General features: G+C 37.8%; 1 protein-coding gene and 1 long non-coding RNA gene across 2 annotated transcripts in view; one reads left to right on the top strand and one right to left on the bottom strand.

The window, feature by feature from the left end:
* The window catches only part of KCNMB4 (potassium calcium-activated channel subfamily M regulatory beta subunit 4), a 54,324-nt gene extending 37,635 nt beyond the window's left edge, over positions 1-16,689 (bottom strand). Inside the window, exon 1 of the mRNA XM_039866008.1 lies at positions 16,007-16,689. Within this exon, the coding sequence (XP_039721942.1) occupies positions 16,007-16,342 (336 nt within the window). The 5' untranslated portion in view covers positions 16,343-16,689. The remainder of the gene's footprint in view (positions 1-16,006) is intronic.
* A 268-nt stretch (positions 16,690-16,957) lies between these two features.
* On the top strand, positions 16,958-19,426 carry LOC120605065 (uncharacterized). The gene is made up of 2 exons (XR_005653514.1): positions 16,958-17,177; positions 17,722-19,426. It is a non-coding gene; the product is annotated as an uncharacterized LOC120605065 (long non-coding RNA).
* The last annotated feature ends 1,266 nt before the right edge of the window (positions 19,427-20,692 follow it).

Below are 20,692 nucleotides of genomic sequence, written 5' to 3'. Positions count from 1 at the left end.
TACAGGGCCGAAGTGGATCCTGCAGGCAAATAAGTTTCATAACGAAATGCTCACAGTCCCAATGTTTCTTCTCTTTTTGTTCTATCGTCTTCCCCAACTTGTCCAAATATGCAGTTGCTAATCTAGATCTGTTTTTCTCATATCAGGATATATATATCTCCAGGAGTACTCTGCATTATAATGGGGGTACTTGAAGCCTACGACCAACTTTGGCAGATGAAAAATTTGAGCTCAATGAACACTGAACAGAACTTCTGATTGTTTATTTTCCTTGTGCGAAATGATGTAGGGGGTACAGACCTACACTGATTTATGGGCATTGGCTTACAAGTAATAAACTGCATTTTGACTAGACTGATTAGAGTTATGTTTCTATTCTCAGAAACAGATCTTTAATCAGTACAAAAGGTCTAAAAGCTGTATTTCCTATGCAGCCTTTCTCAAGAAGCTACTTGAGGATGTACTCCACCAAAACAAAAGTATAAACCAAGACAGAGGAAGGCATGCGGTCAAGGATACAGTACCCGACTGAGGAGAGCCACGGCAGGCCTATGGCGCAACCAGTTTAGTTTGGGACAGTAGGCCGAAGGAGTCCAGAGGGTGTCCCAGGAAATTTTTTTAAAAGAGAAAAAAGGAGAATGAAATGGTTACCTATTATGAATTACCATTTGAAAAACAGTGTACAAAGGAGTTTTACAATTATTCTGTGGGAGAATTTTGGAAAACTAAAAGTATATAAGAAAGTAAAATATGAAAAGGGAATAATTATTAGCTCAACAAAAATAAAGTTACAGAAATAGACAATTACATAGTTAAAATAAGTTAAGCACACAATATTAATTTAGCCAAAAATTATGATAGGCCCATATTTAAAGGATGACGGAAGAAAATGGGGTGGAATGGGATGGTGTAAGAAAGCTAAATCTTCATATTCTATCATAGACGGGTAACAGTGTCTAAAATATATCCATCAGAGAGTCTACTGTTTAGAAACATGAAAATAAATACTAAGAAAAAAACTAAAAATAGTTAAAAACAGTTGTCTATGGGTAGCAAAACGGGTTGAGACAGAGGCATCCCAATAGCAGTTCTATTGAGGATTTTCTCCCTTTCCTCTATGAGGATGATCTATTTTTTTTAAACATCTATTATTTTTATTTTGTAAGTTTATATTATCTTATGAAATCACCATATCATCTTATGGTTTCAAATTTATTGGCATAGTATTGATCAAAGTATTTACTAGAAATTATTTTAACGTTTCCTGTATTTGTGGGTATTTCTTCATTCTTGTTTCTAAGTTTTGTTTTTGAAGAGCATTTCTTTGGTAACTAAACTTGCTGAAGATTTATATTTGACCTTGTTTTTCTCTGGGAAAAAACAAAAAAACCAATCCTGCACTGCTCGAAAATGCTCAGCATATCTCCAGTGGGGAATTTTAAAGCTCTGCAAGACTTTAATGCCATAAATTTGTGTTAATTTTCTGCCCAGCTGCTTTGCAAAATCAAATAAATACCAGCTGAAAAACACTGAATGTTAAGGTGTTCGACAGTAACCAGAAAACATTCAGTATATCATGTAGGCAGGGGAAATAAAGCTGTATGAAAGAAAGCTTATTGGATCGAGCAGACAGATGCCACCTACGCGGTCAGTGCACCCACCACTACACTGAGTGAAGTCTTCCACAGATTGCACCAGACAGAAAGTTCCAACCCAGTGGGGATTTCCTTTACCACTGCGTCCCCATACCCTAAAGTACTGCCTGCCACTTACTGGTACTCAATAAACATCTGTTAATGATTCTACAAATATTTTAAAACAATACAACCTGTAGTAATTTGTACAAGTAGATATTTTCCAACCGGCTATGAAAATTAAGGAATGGAGAACTGGAGATATTGAGATACCAGAAACCATGCTGTTGCTTCGCTATTACAAATAAAGTTTGTGACAAAGTCCCTCAACTCTTTCCTCATCTGCGAAATTTTCCCCACTTGATGCCATAGTCACTATAAGTGTAAATGCCAAAATTTATTTGTTCCACTAGTATTTATCAATAATACTTTCTTGGAATGTTACATATATTATCTACAACCCCTATTCTGTGAAGAAACTGAGGACTAAAAGGTTAGGTGATTGACCTGCAGATGCACACATATATTCAGGTGTAGGCACCACAGCCTTTTCCATTACACTAGGCAGCTTCTAAATGCCTACTGTGTGTGAAGCTCTGTCTTGGACTCTGTCAGTGAAACCTAAGATAGTCCTAGAAATGGGGACTGTAGAAAACACTTTCCATTCTCTCAATATTGTGCTAAGGTAAATTGGTTGTGTGAGATGGGTATCCAGGTACAACACACTATGGTTCTCTCCAGTAGGTAGCTTCATCCTCAATACACTGATCCTTGCAGTTGTATTATTTAGTCTCCTTCCATGTGTTTCACAGAGCATTTATTTTGAAGTGACATTTCTGGGTTTTGTCTCATTACAAAAGTAAGCCATCTTTATTGGAGGAAAAAAACTGGAAGTAGTCAAAAAAAATAATGGAGGGTGTGTGTATATAAATATATATCTATATAATAAATACATAAACACATTTTATTTTTTCAAATATAGAATCATACTGTTTCGTATAATTCTTTTTGTCAAGAATATACCACAAACATTCTTTTATGTCAAAAAGATAGACCTACAATATAATTTAATGCATAATATTTCATATAAATGTATGTCTACATCAACTCCTTCAACCGGTACTATTTTATTAGACATTTAGGTGGTTTCAGATGTTTTGCCATTTTTAAAGGTGCTGTAAATAATATGTTTATTGCTACATCTTTCAACAATTCCATATTTTTTCCTTATAATGTATTGCTAGAAATAGTATTACTGGGTCAAAGGATATACATATTGTACCAGGATAGTGTCTTCCCCTAAATTCACGTCCACTTAGAACCTCAGAATGTAACCTTATTTGAAAATAGGATGTTTGTAGATATACTTAAGATGAGGTCATAGTAGATTAGAGTGGATACTAAATCTAATGGCTGTTGTCTTTATAAGAGAAAGGAGAGGGAGATGCAAACACACACAGAGTGGAAGACAGACATGTGAAGGAGACAGAATTTGGAGTCATGCAGCTCCAAGCCCAGGAATGCCAAGGATTGCAGGCCACCACCATTAACTAGAAAGAGGCGAGAATAATTTTTTTCTAGAGCCTTCAGGGGAAGAATGGCCCTGCTGACCCTTGATTTTAGACTTATAGCCATCGGAACTGTGAAAGAGCAAATTTCTGTTGCTTTAGGCCACCCAGTTTATGGTATTTGGTTACTGCAGTTCTAGGATAATAATATATGTATTTTTCAGGACTATGTATTTCCAATCGCTCCCTGACAATGTGCTCTCAGCAGCAGTGCCCAAGGGCACGAGACTGCCCTTGCACTCATATCCTAACCGATGTAATATTTGCCAACTCGATAGGCAGGAAAAGAATCTCAACATTGTATTAATATTTCTTTGGTAGTCAAGGTTTTCCAAAAAAACAGAACCAATAAGATATAAATATATAGAAAGAGATTTATTATGAGGGACTGGCTCATGCAATAATGGAGGCTAAGAAGTCTCATGATGTGTTCTCTGTAAGATGGAGTCCCAGGAAAGCTGGTGGTGTAGTTCTGTCTGAGTCTGAAGGCCTGAGAACCAGGGCAGCCAATGATGTAAGTCCCAGTTCGAGTCCAAAGGTCCAAGAACCAGAGCAGCAATGTCATGTCCCAGCTCAAACCGAGAGCGAATTAGCCCTTTCTCTGCCTTTTTGTTCTACTCGAGTCCTCAACAGATTGGATTTTCTTTACCTAGTCTACAGGTACAAATGCTAATCTCTTCCAGAAACACCCTCACAAACATATCCAGAAATAACGTTTTACCAGCTATCTGGGCACCCCTTAGCCCAGTCAAACTGGCACATAAAATTAACCATCATACCTAGTGCTCTACTGAAGAGATGGTTATTTATTGCTAAGATTTCTTTACATGTTGAGTTTTGAATCAATTCTCTACTACAGTGCAAATATTCTTCCAAATTTGACATTTTTCTTTCAGTTTTCATGTTTTTAAAATATATATGCTATAGCATGTATTAACACTTCATTCCTTCTTATAATTAAATAATATTTCTGGTAGGGATATAGCACGTATTATTTATCCATTCATCAGTTGATGGACATTTGAGTTGTTTCCACTTTTTAGCTATTATAATGCTGCTATGAATAGTTATATGCAAGTGTTTGTGTAGACATATGTTTTCATTTCTCTTGGGTATATACCTAAGAATGGAATTGCTAGGTCATACGATAATTCTACGTTCAACTTTTTGAGAAACTGTCAACTGTTCTCCAAAGCGGTTGTATCTTTTACATTTTTACCAGCAATGCATGCAAGTTTGAGTTTCTCCACACTCTCACCAACACTTGTGTTACTTCTATATATATATATAGTCGGTTGGAAGTGGTTATCTTATTGTGGTTTTAATTTGCATTTCCTTAATGATGCTGAACATATTTTCATATGCTTACTGGCAATTTGTATGCCTTCTGTGGAAAACTATCTATTCCCATCTTTTGCCTATTAATTGGGTTATTTGCTCTTTTTGTTATTGTTGAGTTGTAGAAGTTCTTTACATATTCTGGATACCTGACCCTTATCAGATATGATTCACAAATATTTTCTTTCATTCTGTGGTTGTCTTTTCACTTTCTTGATGGTGTCCTTTGGAGCATAAAAGTTTTTAATGTGATTAAGTGTGATTAAGTCCAATTATCTAATTTTCATTTGATTGCTTGTGCTTTTTGTGTCATATTTAAGAAACTGTGTGTGCATTCAAAGTCATAAAGATTTACATCTATGTTTTCTTCTAAAAGCTTTACAGTTTTAGCTCTTACATTTAGGTCTCTGATTCATTGAGTTAATTTTTGTATGGTTTGAGGTAGAAATCCGATTTCATTCTCTGCATTTGGATATACAGTTTTTCTAGCATCATTGGTTGAAAAAACTGTTCTTTCCCTGTTGATTGGTCTTAACATCTTTGTCAACAATCAATTACCCATAAATGTATAGGTTTGTTTCCCGATTTTCAGTTAAATTCCTATGTCTATCCTTATACCAGTACCACACAGTTTTATGACTGTAGCTTTCTAGTAAGTTTTAAAATTGAAAAGTGGGAGTCTTCCATTTTTATTCCCCTTTTTCAAGATTGTTTTGGCTATCCTGGGTCGCTTGCATTTCCATATGAATTTTAAGACCAGTTTGACAATTTCTGGGAAAATAAAATCAAGCTGAGTTTTTGACAGGGATTGTAAAGAATCTGTACATCAGTTTGGGAAGTACTGCCATCTTTACAATATGAAATCTTCCAATCTAAAAACAAAGGATATCGAACCATTTATTTAGGTCTTAATTTCTTTGACTAGTGTTTTATAGTTTTCAAGTTACAAGTCTTATATTCATTAAATGTGTGAAATATTTTCCTAAGTGTTTTATTATTTTGATGCTATTGTAAATATAATTGTGTTCTTAATTTTATTTGTGGATTGGTCATTGCTAGTGTATAAAACTACAATAATTTTTGTATGTTGATCTTATATCCTGCAACCTTACAGTATTTGTTTATTAGGTCTAATAGCTCTTTTTCTTGGGTGGTGGGGGAGGAGGATGGATTCTTTAGGAGTTTCTACATACAAGATCATGCGATATGTGAATAGTTTTACGGCTTTCTTTTATTTCTTCTTCTTGCCTAATTGCCCTGGCTAGAACCTCCAATAAAATATTGATTCGGGGTGGCAAAAGTGGACATCCTTATCTTGTTCCTGATCTTAGGGGGAAAGCTTTCAGTCTTTCACCATAAGTATATTAGCTGTGGGTTTTTCATAATTGCCCTATGTCAGGCTGAGGAAGTTCCCTTCTGTTCTGGTCATGATTTTTTTTAAATCATGAAAGAATTTTGTCAAATGTTTTTCCTGCATATACTGAGATAATTATGCGATTTTTGTTTTTTATTCTATTCATATGGTGTATTACATTGATTGATTTTAGCATGTTGAAACCAACCTTCCATTTTGGGAATAAACTCCATTTGATCATGGTGTAAGGAAGAAGAGGGAACAGTTCCCAACTCATTCTATTACCATGATACCAAAAGCAGACAAAGACAACACAAGAAAACTACAAACCAACATATCTTAGGAAAATACATGCAAAAATCCTCAATAAAATGCTAGCATACCAAATGTAGGAACATATGAAAAGGATTATATTCCATGACCAAGCTGGGGGAATGGAGAGTGAGTACTAATGTATATGAGATTTCTTTTGACAGATGATGAAAATATTCTGGAATTAGACAGTGATGATGGTTGCACAACTTTGTGAATGTACTAAAAATTGTACATGTAAAAAGGGGAGATATTATAATATGTGAATTATATCTCCATTAAAAAAAAAAAGGAAGCTGCTGCCCGCTACATTCTCTTTTCCCCTTTCCTACTGCCAAAAAAGACATGATCAGGTTAGGAAAAAATGTTAAAGAATGGGAAAAGCAACAAAATAGTATGAACCTGAGTCTTTGGATGACCTTCTGGTTAGAATAGCTCAACTCCATGAACTGCCTACAAGCTCAGACATTTATCAAAGGAAAAACAACAACAACTAGTATTTGCTTAGTTTAGGTTGCTGTTATTAGGTTTCTGTTAAAGTATCCCATCCAATATCTTAATGAATTTATTAGGTTATTTTTACTTTTCACTACTACAAACAGTTCTGCAATAATATATGTATTTCCCTGAGTACATGTTAAGAGATTTTTCTTTTAGGGTAAACGCCTTAAAGTAAAATTATTGAGTTATCAGATATGCCCAACTTCAGTTACACTGAGTATGTCCGATTATTTTCCTAAGTGGTTGAACAAATTCTCCAGCAATGAGTAAGACTTACTATTTTCTTGCATCCTCAACAACACTTGCTTGGTCTTATGTTTTGCCATAAGACCAACACTTGGCATTGTTTTGCCAATCTGATGGGTGTGAAATGGTATTCCGTTATTGTTGTCATTTAAACTTCCCTGAGATTATTGGAATTCAGCATCTTTTCACATGTGTTGACCATTTTAATGTCATGAATTGTACACATTCTTTGCTCATTACCGCATTATGTCATTTTCTTAATGATTTGTACATTTTCGTAAATCTCGTAAAATCCTTTATTTTGTCATTATCTTGTACTAGTCTATGACTCATTTTCACTTTGTTTATAATTTTAGTTATATAGAAATTGTTTTAATGTACTCAAATATATCGATCTTTTCCTGTTAACATTTGTTCAAGCTTCACTTAAGAAATTTTTCTTAAGCCTATATCATAAAGATATGCTGTCTTTAAAAGTTTTATAGTTTTCACATTTAGGTTTTATTCCATTTGGAATTTGTTGTTATGGGTGTAAAGTATGTATTAAATTTTATTTCTTTTTTATGTAGAGCTAATATTTCAAACACCATTTGTTCATAACTTCATTGTTTCCATGATGAATTTCCTGCATCTTCTATGTCTTTCAGTAAAATTTAATAATTTCTAGTTTAATTTCACTGAGAATATTTGAAATTTGTTGAGGCTTGCTAAAGCAATATATGGCCCAGAATATAATCAGTTTTTTAAAATGTTACATGGGCTCTTGAAATAATGTGCACTCTGTGGCTACTGGATACACTGTTTTATATATGTCCTTTGAGTCAGTTGTTAAACACATTATTCAAATTTGTTAGATATGTACTGATATTACTTTTGTCTGATTGTTCAGTCACAAACAGAAGTGTATTAAAATCTCTCATTATCATGATAGACTTATGTTTGTTCTTTGAGTTGCTTTAATTTTTTTATTTAATCTTTTTGTTTTCATGTAGTTTGATATTATATTTTTAGGTATATCTCAACATAGAATTGCTATATTATGTTCAATTAACTCTTTTATAATTATGAAATGGCCCTTTTTATCTCTAGTAACGCATTTTTGCCTCGAAGTCTACTGTGTTTCATATAATACAGGTACTCCAGCTTTTCTTTCTTTTATATATTTTTGGGATGTTTGTATGGTGTATATTTTCCCATATTTTAATTTACAAAGTTTATGTTTACTTATATTCTATATGTGACTCTTGATAACAGCATATATTTGGGCTTGTCTTTTTTGTTGTTTTTCAGTCTACAATCTCCATCTTTTAAGTGGAAGTATTAGTCCATTTACATTTAATATAATTATAAATTTGGGTTTAAATCTACTATCTTATTATTTTTCATTTGCTCCATCTATTTTCATTCCTTTTTCTTTTTTCTTGCCTTCTTTTTGATTGTTTGCTTTATATTATTTCATTTACCCCATTTATTAGCTTGGTAGTTACACACTTTTTTACTGTACATATTCTTGAACTCCAACCCAGAATTTCCAAATCAGAAACTGGAGTGGAGTTTCTGATTCAGAGGGTCTACGATGGGACTTGAGAATGTGCATTCTTAAGGTTCACGATGATCCTGATGCTGCTGGTCCACTGACCACACTGTGAGAACCACTGGTTTGGAAGAAGAAATGGACAAGATACAAGATCAGTAAAGAGAGGTAATAATTGAAGCGAACAATAACAGCCTTGACTAGGACAGTGGCAATGAAAATGTTAACAAGTATTAATGATGGTACCATTGACAGAATCAAAAGAAGCAGGTTTTGGAGAGATAAAGATGAATTTTGTTGCCATTTTTATTCTTGAAATAGAGAAAACATAAGGTACTTGTAATCAGAATTAAACTGAGGATTTAGCTTTCACTATAGTCTGGTTTTCCATTCTTTAGAACCATTTAAAAATAATGTTGCCCTGATAGAGATAGCTATATATTTATTACAGAGGGAAAAAATAGATTAAACTTCTAGGAATTAGGATTTAATTTTCTCTGAGATACAACATCAATTTATGCTGCTGTAAAACAGTGAGATTATAACTAGTAAACTGGATATCACATAAGGTTTCAAAGTCCATTTGGTCTACTTCATCAATTAGATGAAAGAATAAGATGAAAGGATATTCCCTGATATGTATATCAATATACAGAGACGTTCCAGTGACTCAATCTGCTGAATTCTTCTACTCAGCAAAGCAAATACATAAAATGAATTTATCTGAATTGTTTATTTACAAAACAGTCACAAAATTAAATAATTTAATAAATACAGGGTTTTAAATATAATATTGGTTATTTAAAAAAAGAGGATACTACTACAATTCAAAACTACAAATTTTTACACATTGATTTATGTGTCCTAGAGAATACCTAAGGCACAGCATGAGAATAGTTAGAAACATATGTAATATTAAAAACCATTCTGTTTAGTATTTTACTGTAATGATGGTAATTATAATATAGATGTACTGTCTACCTAGGAATGCCACTGAATACGAAACTGCTAAAGACTGCAAAAAAAAAAAATTAAAACCCAAGGTGAATAAAGCTTGACATCTTCATTCATATATAAATGCCAAAAACATTTTAAATAAATAAAATGTCAATGACTTATAAAAAGCTTTGTAACTCTGAGGCAAGTTAATGATAAAATACCTTTTTTTCCAAACTGTAACTAAAATATATTGTAACATGAGCAATCTCTTTTATAAAAGTAAAAAGCATGTGATTAGTGTTTTAAATACATAATTTTGGGGGCTCTTACAAATAATTGAGATCTTCATAAATCACATCCGCAAATGGAGGTCAGAGATGGATCATGATAAGTAATCTCAGACAAGAAGAGCCCAGCAGTTTGCAGATTATATTGTTTCCAAAGAGCAGTAATACAGGTGGATTATTAATATGTTCTGACCAAGTCTTTAAATATCTAACCATATTAGTCACCTACTCAAAAACCTTCCTTGGCTTCTGTATTAGTTTCCTATTGCTGCTGCAAAACTTTAGTGGCTTAAAACAATACAAATTTATTATTCTACAATTTGGGAGATCAGAATTCAGAAATGGGTCTCACTGAGCTAAAATCAAGACACCGGTGGGCTGTATGCTTTTCTGAGGGAGAATCCACTTTCTTGCCTTTTCCCACTTCCTTGGAAAAGGAGGCTGCCTGCATTCCCAGCTCATGGTTCCCTTTCTGTATTCAAAGTTGCAATGGGCAATTGAGTCTTGCTCAGATTGCATTATTCCGACCTCCTCTTGCACATTTAAGACCCTGTGATTACACTCGGCCCACCAGGATAATCTTCCTATTTTAATATCACCTAATTAGAAATCTTAACTCCAACTGCAATCTTAATTCCCCTTTGCCAATGTAACATAAGATATTCACAGGTTCTGGGGATTAGAATGTGGACACTGGAGCATTGTTCTTCCTACCAGGGCTTCCCAGTTTTCACCAAACCCATCCTGGCTGTCAAGGATTTCTACATTACTGACCCCAATATACAATCCCGCCTTACCCCCAAGGCTCCACTCTCTGTGCCCTGTGTTCCAGGTATACCAGCCTATCTTCTGGCGTTTTCTCTTCCTTGTTCTCTTCATACCTCCCACCTTTCCTCCCAAGATAAAAATTCTATTCATTTTCCAAAGCAAGGCAAATGTTTCATTCTCCACGAAGCTTTTCCCCTAGCCTTTCCTCTCTAGGTGTACATATCATACTGTTTGTACCTCCCTGTAGAACCTGACATTTTGCCTTATTTGATAGTTATTTGTGTTCTTATTTCCTCTGCAAGATAGTGATCTCTTGAGGGTAGAAACTCATGGATTCATCCTCACTTGTATGTATAATAGTCATATTTAAAACTGAGCCTTTGTTTTCTTTATCCACGCTGCTTGAAAACTACTCTCCTTTAGTTTTCCCATCTAGCAAAATCAGCTCCATCCAGCCAGCTGTGTTTGCCATAACCTTGAAGTCATCCGCAACTCCTCTCTCCCTCATTCCTTAAATCTAATCCATTAGTTCACTTTACCAATACTACCCGTGATCTAAGCCATCATCAATTTTGCCTGTCCTACTAGACTCTTTATTGCCAATCTTGTCTCTGTATCAGTTACCTTGCACATGTGAATATATGTGTGCAAACACACGTGCTCTCACACACACAAATTCTATTCTCAACTCAGCAGCCAGAGGAATCATTTACATTTTTAAAAAAATCTACATCTGATTATATATCAGTCCTGCCTACTGTTAGTTAGCTTACCACCACCCTTAGAATAGAATCCAAAGTCCTTATCATGTTCTGCAAGCCCCTAATCTCATCTCCTACCATTCTCCATCTTGCTCACTGTGTTTCTACGTCATTGTCTTCCTCACCGTTCCTCACACAAGCCTGGCAGTCACATGCCTCAAGGCCTTCGCATCTGCTGTTTCCTCAGCCTGTGGAACACTCTTCAGATAGCCACATGATTCATTCTTTTATGTCCTTTAGGTCTCTGCTCATTCCCTTATGTTCTTTAGGTCTCTGCTAATGTCACTCCATCAGAGCCATCTTCCCTGACCATCCTACGTGAAAAGAGCAGCCCTTCATTTTTTGTATCATTGTCTATACCTTCACATGGCTTGAATTTTCTCTACATACATTTCATTACAAGACATTACATTATAAATCTATTCCTTGTCTGTCACCCTCCACCAAAATGTAAACTTCAGGAGGGCAGAGACTTTACTTTGATCCCTATTCTAGACTCAGCACCTACAAGCATGCATAGCACAGAGTAGGCACTTAATAATTACTTGTTAAATGAATGACCTCATCTTTGTATGTCCTCCTGTTTCTTGCCCAGTTCTTTGACCATAATAGATTCTAAAGAAGTATCTGCAAAACTGAATTGTATGTTCTTAACAAAAATTAACTGAAATAATCACCAGAGACAAAACTACCCTAAGCTACTTTTTTGTGGAGAAATAAAGTCGTCACAATTCAGCTTAGCCTTTATTACTTAGTTTTGATATTATGAACCTCCCTAGAGCACAAAATGTTTCACATTGAACATTTATTTCAAGGATGGAGTCCAGAGATTAACCCCAGCAGAACACACTGTCTACCCACAGGGAGTGTGTGTGTGGCAGGGAGGGGTGGGGCGCACCAGTAGGGACGTGAAGGACACCAAAAGGATGTTCGTAAGCCACAATAGTTAAGTCATCCAGTTTTGGGGGATATACTTAAAGCTTAAAGCCTCTTCTAATTCCACCTGTTTTTCTTATTGTCAATGGATTTCTCTCACTTTTACAGTACCGGTTTCTCAGACAGACTTTTGTCTTTTGTTTCTAGGTCTTTCATATCAGAGAAAGAAAAAAGAATTCAGTGCAAAAATAAAACATATAGCTTCTAATCACCCACTCTGTCTTGTTCCACATACAAAAGGCCAGTTAAAAATTTCATCTTTGCCATCCAATGTGTATACTGATGCTAAAGCAAATGTCTGGAACGGCATAAGTTCATTTCATTTACATTTAATCAATTTAAAATGATTATTCCCACACTAATGGGATTAGAGGCACCAATACTCCCCACGGTCGAAAAATCTATGTGTAATTTTTGACTCCCCCAAATATAATAATAGCCTACTGTTGACCGGAAGCCTTACCAATAACTTAAATGGTTACCACATATTTTGTATATGTATTATATGCTGTATTCTTGCAGTAAACTAAGAGTAAAGAAAATTATTAAGAAAATCATAAGGAAAATACATTTACTGTATTTATTGAAAAAAATCCACGTATAAGTGGACCCATGCATTTCAAACCCAAGTTGTTCAAGTGTTATCTGTAATTTTAAATAATTCTCTTCTTGTCCTTCAGAATTTCCTTCTTTATACCAGCTCCCTATATTCATTCAGTAGCATGGGTAACATCTTTTAAACTAAAAACACAAATATTAATCGCAATGGATCCTTTTGGTTCTTATTTTACTTTTCTTGCCCACTAGATAAGTACATTCTTTAAGCTAGTGGTTTTTGACTCTGTCTACACATTAGACTCACTTGCAGAACTGTTTAAAAAAACATCAATACCCAGGACCCACCCAAGACCAAGTACAAATCTCCGAAGGCTGGATTGGGGCATCAAAGTTTTTTTTTTAAAGTTCCCACAGTGTTTCTAATGTGCAGTCATAGATGAGAACCAAAGCCTTTAGCATGTGCAAGTCACAAAGAAAGAATGCAGTGATGGCAATAGTAGCAAGAGGAAGCTGACCCCAAATTTAGATATTGCTATAGTAAATGCACAGAGCAGATCATTGCTGTGTGTATGATTAGTTGACTTGAATACTATATTACATGACTCGATAGAGTAATTACTCTGGACAATAAAGATATGATTCAAAACATAAATAACTTGACTAGGACTTGAAGATATTGTATAGAAATTATTAGTCAAAGGTCAAATTTATTCACGCTGTCTTCTTTAGTAGTCTATGGCTTAAAAAGTTATATATTTGCACTATGTTTTCCCTTCCCCTGCCTTTTACTGTAATTAAGATAGCAGACTCAAAGGAAGTAGAAAAATCTTTGTTCTTTTTTTTCTAAGAAGTGATTTCCTGTGGTAGTGGGTCGTAAAGAGAAGGTTGAAGGCGATTGGGATCCATGACACTGTAGGGAATCCGGATCTTCCACAAAGAGAATGGGCAGGTAACAGGCCTTCAATAAACAGGTTAAGTAAGGCAAATAGAAGAAAAAAATTGTAAGATGTAGGCAGTCAAAGCACAACAGAGATGGGAAATGGGTACCACCTAATTGCAAGGGCGCTATGGAAACAGTCTGCTTATGTGCTGGACTCCGGTGCAATACTTCAGTTATGTTGAAGTTTTCCATCACTAATTGCTTATGAGAATTTCCAAATTGAGCATTTAATTGCCCAATAGTAAAAAGATAACTGTGAAAGAACAAACATATGTCCTATAAATGCCACAATACAATTCTAATTTGGATATAGAGATGCATACTGATTTGGCCCAGGAAACCTTGACTAAATTGACTGGGATGTATTTCATCATTTTCTGTAACAGAAATAGATGTTTCTCCAGTTCTATCATTTCTTGAATACTTTACTTTATATAATGTTATTTTGTTCAGAGACTTCTTTGAAACAATGGTTGCTAGAATCTGAACTGGCACTAGAAGAAAACAAGTTATTTGTAACAAAAAGAGCAGAGAAAATTGTAGTGTTACTTAAAGCAACTTCTTCCAAGTGATTTAAAAACCTATATCCTAATGATCCCAATTTACTTTTTCTGCCAGATCCTTCAAAATTGCCTGGAAATTGGGAAGCAGCCGTTTAAAGTAAATTCTAACTTCTCAACATCTTGATTAGATATTAGCCATTTCCCTGTTTATGTGCATATAATTTTTTAGTGACAGCTATTTTAAACTTATTAGCAATGTTTCACTAATTTTAACAACACCTCCTAAATGATAAACTACCAAATAGTTTCTAAATCACTCTTACTGCTTAGCACATTTCTTTTATATTAACGGTTTAATTTTGGGGGGAGAAGTGATGTTCTAAAACCCTGAGATTTTTTTGAAATCTCTTAAGCAGCATTAAACATTCGTCTGTGAGACATTATGCTTCAAGACTTTGAATATTATACTCTATCTAAATTCTGTATTTCTATATTTACTGCTTATATATTATTTTCATTTTTAAGGTAAATGAATATTCATTTGTCAGCAGGAGCATCTTTTTTAAGAGGAGTCATATTTTTTCAAAGGAATTCCTTTTAAAAAGTTTCCCCAATTCAAGAATTTACTGTTGCGAAGACAAGACTAGTTTTACTGCAAAGAAATGGTAACTTTACTTAAATACTTTTAAAATATTAATAATTTTTTTTCTTTTGGATTGACGTAATTATATCTTGTCACATTTAACAGAAAGTTGTCCTGTGTACACAAGAGTCATTCTCTTTTGGCCTGTTTACCTGCTTGGTCTTCCAGCACAGCCCTCACAAAGAGGGAACATGTCAGTAACTTTAAAGAATACACACACCCTCACTACCACAGTCAAGCAACAAGAGTAGTAAAAAAAGACCAGGAGAAGAAGAAAGAAAACCCTTCTTGCAGAACCAGGTTTACTACAAAGCTCAATTAGTTCAGACTGAGGACACTGCTTTTTATAAGTTTTTGCTCCACGGGGAACGGTTTTCTGAGTCTTCCTCTCGCTGCTCTCCATCCCTCGAGTCCTAACCAGGTTTTTTCTTTTTTGCTTGTGAGAACGAAAAAAGTTGCCAGGGAAGGAATATTTGGTGCATCTCACGGAGGGTTTTCTATTTTCAGTAAGTTTTACCATTCTCCAGATGGCTCCCAATTTCTCTAGACACACAAAGTCACTAGGCTCCCCCTAGACCTTTTTGAGGTTCTATTTCATGAAAAATGTGGGTCCTCCGTACTCCCTGCCAACAACGGACCTGTACAGAATTTCGCATTTGATTCTACATCGTCTGTCGACCCCCAAAAGCTCATTTTTTGACCCCAAGTTAAAGACGTCTGTCTAGAGTTAAAATGCAAGGAACACTCTAATACCCTTCGAGGGGCTCAAAGACGCCCCTCGACCTTCCAGGGTGAGTTCTTGACTCGGCCAGCGAGAGCCTGGACCTTGCGCCAGAGAAGGTGGATCCTCGCTACACACTGGCTTTAATCTGAGGAAAAGTTAACTTTCCGCTCCTTGCATTTTCTCCAAAGCCCGTCCTGGGGCCAAGGCCTCAAAATCTGAGACCAGGCAAGACAGGTGTGTAAAGAAAACCTCGGGGTAGGGTCGCTGCACACAAACTCACCTGAAGGTCGGAGCCCCGGGGCTCCCCGATGTACTTCTGCTTCGAGTACAGCCTGCGACGCCCTGTCTACTCCTAGTAACGCGAACATATTTCGAGGCCACCCTTCATGGGGTCTACCAGAGGCTCCCCGAAAACTCAAGACTCCGCAGGAGCGCGGCATCCTTCGCGGGGCATCCTTACCTTAGGGTTGGTCAGGAGCTGGTGCTCGTCGCTGTGCAGCAGCGCCCTGGAGTTGGACTCCGAGTTGTTCACGTAGACCTGGACGCAGGGGTACTGCGAGGTGCCTCTACAGTCGGCGCCACAGGTGAAGGTGCACTCGAACACCTCGCCGATCTGCTGCACTGACAGCACCGTGCAGTTGGCCGCCGTGGCTTGCAGATCCTGCAGCGCCGGGCTGAGCCAACAGAAGCCGAAGATGAAGAGCGACACGACGCCGGAGATGATGAGGAACAAGCCGAGCCGGATGCTCTTGTCCTCGGCTTCCGTGTACTCGTAAGCCACCCGGAGCTTCGCCATCGCCCCCAACTCCGGCGGCTGGCGCGCTCCCCCCGCCCCCTCCCGCCCCCGGCGCCGAGCCCGACTGCCTCGGGCGGGAGGAGCCGCCGCCGCCGCCGCCGCTGCCGCCGCCGCGCGACAGCAGGGGAGTGGGCGGCGAGGGGGCGCGCGCGAGAACAAAGGGGCCGAGGCCAGCGACGCCCCGGGCGGCTGCAGCGCCCCCCAGCCCCCAGCCTCGCCGCCGCCCGTGCCCCGGCGGCTCGCGGTGCTGCCGCGGCTTCAGAGCCTCCTGCACTCTCGGGCGCCAGGAGCGCACGGGTGGCTCCTGCCTCCAGCGCCCCCTGCCAGCCTCCACCGGCGCGCTCTCCCCGCCTCCCCCACCCCGCCTCCTCTCGCCCGGTGTCTCCCGGCCTCCATCGCCCGCCAGCCGCTTCTCCGCGGACTCGCCGGGCAGCAACCCAGAGGTCAGGAGCGGCCGGGCCGGAGCGAGCCCGGGAGCACCCCGAACCGGAGGCAGCTCCGCCCAGCCCCACCCGCCGCGGACCTGAGCCCTACGCCCCGCCCCGCCCGGGGGCGTCTCCGTGGGCGAGGGTCTGCGAGCTCCGGGTTGGCGGCTTGCGCTCGAGATCCTCGTGAAACCCCCTTGGAGGGACGTTCGAGATGAAAGCTTAGCATCAATGTAGCTTAACTGGAACGAAGTTAAAAGAAAAGAAGAAAAGAGAGGGTGTAAGTGCAAGTGGAGCGGCGGGAATCTTGAACTCCACGCGGCGATTGGTCAGCCTGCAGGGAGAGTGAGCCAGTGGCCACGTAACGGGAGCTCTACGGAAAACCGGCAGCGCGGATGCGGCGGACTGGGGTAAAAGCCCCCGGGCTAGCGGCGTGCGCTGGGGCGCGCCTGGGGGAGACTGTGCCGCCAGTTCCCACGCCAGGGCGGGCACGGGGCCAGCCGGAAGAGTGACGCGCCCGCCTCTCCCGCGCCCCTTCCAACTTCCCACCCACAGTGCGCGCGGTGACTCTCCCGCCGCAGGACCGCGTCCCGCGGCCCCAGCCGGGGCCGTGGGGCGGCAGGATAGGAGTAGAAGAGGTTGCGTTGGGGGGCAGTTTGCTCTGGAGGCAACGCGTGTGAGGAGAGGGGCCTGTGACTTTCAAGACCAAGGAAACTCGCTGCCTGGGTCCTGGGTGGAACTTGCGACAACTTAGGTCTCTTGGCAACTTAGGTCTTCCGCGGTGGGGTCGACCCCAACTCAATTTGCTTCAAGGCTGGGACTGAGTAGAGACCTAAAGAAACAGATGGAAAGTCTTGCAGCTCTGGAAGGAGACATGACTTTCCCCATTAGGACCATTCCCTTGCTCCGAGACTCCACGGAACAGAATACTTTCTGTTCTATTTTCCTTCTTAGGAGTCTTTCCCCTCTTGGCGCGCCCCGAGATTTGTAGATGAGCTTTCCAGGAGCGCGGTGCAAGGCGACAGCAGCGTGCAGACCCACTTTGGGACAGGTACCGTTTCTAGAGCTGCGTTCTCCTCTCTCAATTCTTCGGTTGCTCCCCCGCACCTCCACTTCCCTGTGCATACCTCCGGCCTCTATTATTTTCGTGACTTTTTTTTTTTATAGGATTTTTTTTTTTTTCCAAACCACACTTCTGTCATAATATCAAACTCGAGAATTTTTTTCGACCCACATTTTTAAGAATCAGAATGTTCACTTCTTTGCAAAATATATAAACATATCTTTTCTCTTTATTTTCAAGTTCCAAATGAATATTTGAACTTGCAAATAAAGAGAAAAGATATGTTTATATCTTTTCCACATTCATCAGGAAGATACTTGATTCAAAAAGACTTGAATCAAGTATCTTCCTGATGAATGTGGAAAAGACTTGAATCAAGTATCTTCCTGATGAATGTGGAAACACCGAATCATGGAATTCTTGACTTTTCTTGGATTTCACACGTTACTTAATTGGTATTGAAGACCTTTCAACTGCAGTTCTGATGATATGTTAGACTTTGAAGTACAACATTTCCTTATGGGGCAGGTTACACACAAAAGAATTTCCAAGCAAGAGACAAGACCTTAAGTATTTTTCTGAATAAATAAAGAAGATGTGGGGTTTGGAAAACTTTCAAATCAGGAAGACACTTTGTACTTTAATATTTTTCAAGTTTTGAGAGAGTAGATTTCCTTCTTTCTTTACCTAGGAATTATATTCTTTCTTTCCCTTTTTTTGACATAAAGACAATTTGTTAGTGGTTACATTACCTGAAAGGAAAAGCTAATTTAATAGTTGAAACAGCTTAACCTGAGATCACAGCTCTTCAGTCTGAATCTCTCTCCTACTGCAGGTTATAAACATTTGCCTTTTCAAGAAGCCTAAGCCAGTCTAGGATGTGAGGCAGTAGTGAGACCCAATTATTCTAGCTTGGTATACTGAACAATTTAACCTTGAGACAGAGTTAACTCCTGTTAGTGCTCATAAAACACAGGGATGAGGGTGTCTAAAATAATTTAATGAATATAATTCATTTTTTGATGATTCCAGAGCTTGGAGAGTCTTGTGAATGAACTCTCTGCCTCAAAACTGAAGCAAAATGGACTTCTAAGTCTAAAGAAATATCAGAAAATTCTGTCTTAATATAAATTTTAAGGGCTTTCAAATCCATTCTTTTAGAGTTCTTCATTTAGTCCTTTTCTTTCCTTATGATGATTCTTAAAGTATTTGAAGAAATTGTTGCCATCTAGCCGTCTGTTCTTTAAACATTTACTTTTCTCCTCTTATTTCCTAGTTTTAAATTAGGAAATGTAAACAACTCTTCTGAACTCTTTCACTATCATCATGTTTTACTAAAAGTCAAACCTATCAAAAGACTTCCCAAATTAAGTCAATTTTTATTTTACCCTTAATGGAACACTATGGTTGTTACTAGCTTCATTTATTTGAGATGGGCTGCCTTATCACATCACAAGAGATAGATGTCAGACCCTCATTTTCTGAAAATGGGTCACCGCTTACTCTAGGTTAGTAGTAGGAACCCCAGGGACCTCAGAGTACTAAGCTCTGAGGTCACTTAGCATCTTGTGTTTCCTGTGGAGGCAGCACGCACGCGCGCGCGCACACACACACACAAACACACACACACACGTCCTTTTTTTTTTACAGTTTTCCACCAATTAAGAGTAAAATGTAATATTCAGAACCAGACTGACTTGTTTGATGTACACCACTCTTTGCAGCAATGTTTGAAGGAGAATCACAGCCAATACTTGACAAAATTCTTTTTAAAAGACCTAACAAAAACATTAAAACCACTCTTATAATTTGTTCTTACGATCAATATTCATCAAGAAGTCCGTGACTGAGAAGTCCCGTGACTGATGTTAAAGTTGCAATATAAATGTCACATATAGATACACTTTTATTAAAAGACTCTAAAAAGAATTATCATAAGGTGGGCTTTGGTATCCTAGGAATAAGAGAGAATTTAGAACATGTTGGAAAATGTTTATGCGCTGTTTTAAAATTGGCACATTGTGAAGTTTTTCAATAACAAACTACTACTGTACATTCGAATAGCTAAAATACATAAGGGAGAAAATTAATATTGTACCATCACCTTTTTTTATTACAATTCACATTCTAAAAAGGTTTTAAATGTTTGCAACTAGAATAGATACCAATAAACATAAGTGAAAGAATGAGTAAAAGAAAACTTTTAGAAAAATTGTATCTTTTCTTTTTCATTTAGCTTCTGTAATTGTATATTTTTGTTATTATCACAGAAAATTAAGTTTCTTTTTTATTTGGTCTCAACTTAAAAATGTTTACAGTTGTATTTAAATCATTTCCAGCTTACTGATATCAATAAATTAACTTTCTTGCCATGCTTCATTGTAAATGTTAAATATTTGTTATTAGCTTAAGAAGTTTTGGAATAAATATATTGAGCATGTAATTATTATTGCAAACACTACTTTCTAGATATTTATAATATTAGAACAGGAAGGGATCTTAAATATCACCTAGTTTAAAATTAAGCAGGAAAGGAAGCTCCCAGAGACTGCATTTTGTTTGAAACAGTAAAGAATGATTATTAAAAATATTTTTTAAAAGTTAAAATTTGTTTGCATATGGCCTTTATATTTGCAACTAAGAAAGGAAAGCAAAAAGCACAAATAATCACTTCTTATTAGTAAATTCACACCGTAGTGGAAGTACTGGCTAGATTTCCTAAATGTTCATCACTTTGTTAGTCTTTTATGTTAAAGGAAGTGAACTTTTGTAGGACACACACACACACACACACACACACACGCACACACAATGTGTATACCATAGAAGGGAAATCATCTTTAGAACTAAAAAGCAAGAAGC

This window comes from Pteropus medius, unplaced genomic scaffold (genome assembly GCF_902729225.1).
Source record: "Pteropus medius unplaced genomic scaffold, Ma_sr-lr_union100, whole genome shotgun sequence".
In the NCBI taxonomy this organism is placed as follows: Eukaryota; Metazoa; Chordata; class Mammalia; order Chiroptera; family Pteropodidae; genus Pteropus; species Pteropus medius.
This window is presented reverse-complemented; position numbering and strand designations above follow the sequence as displayed.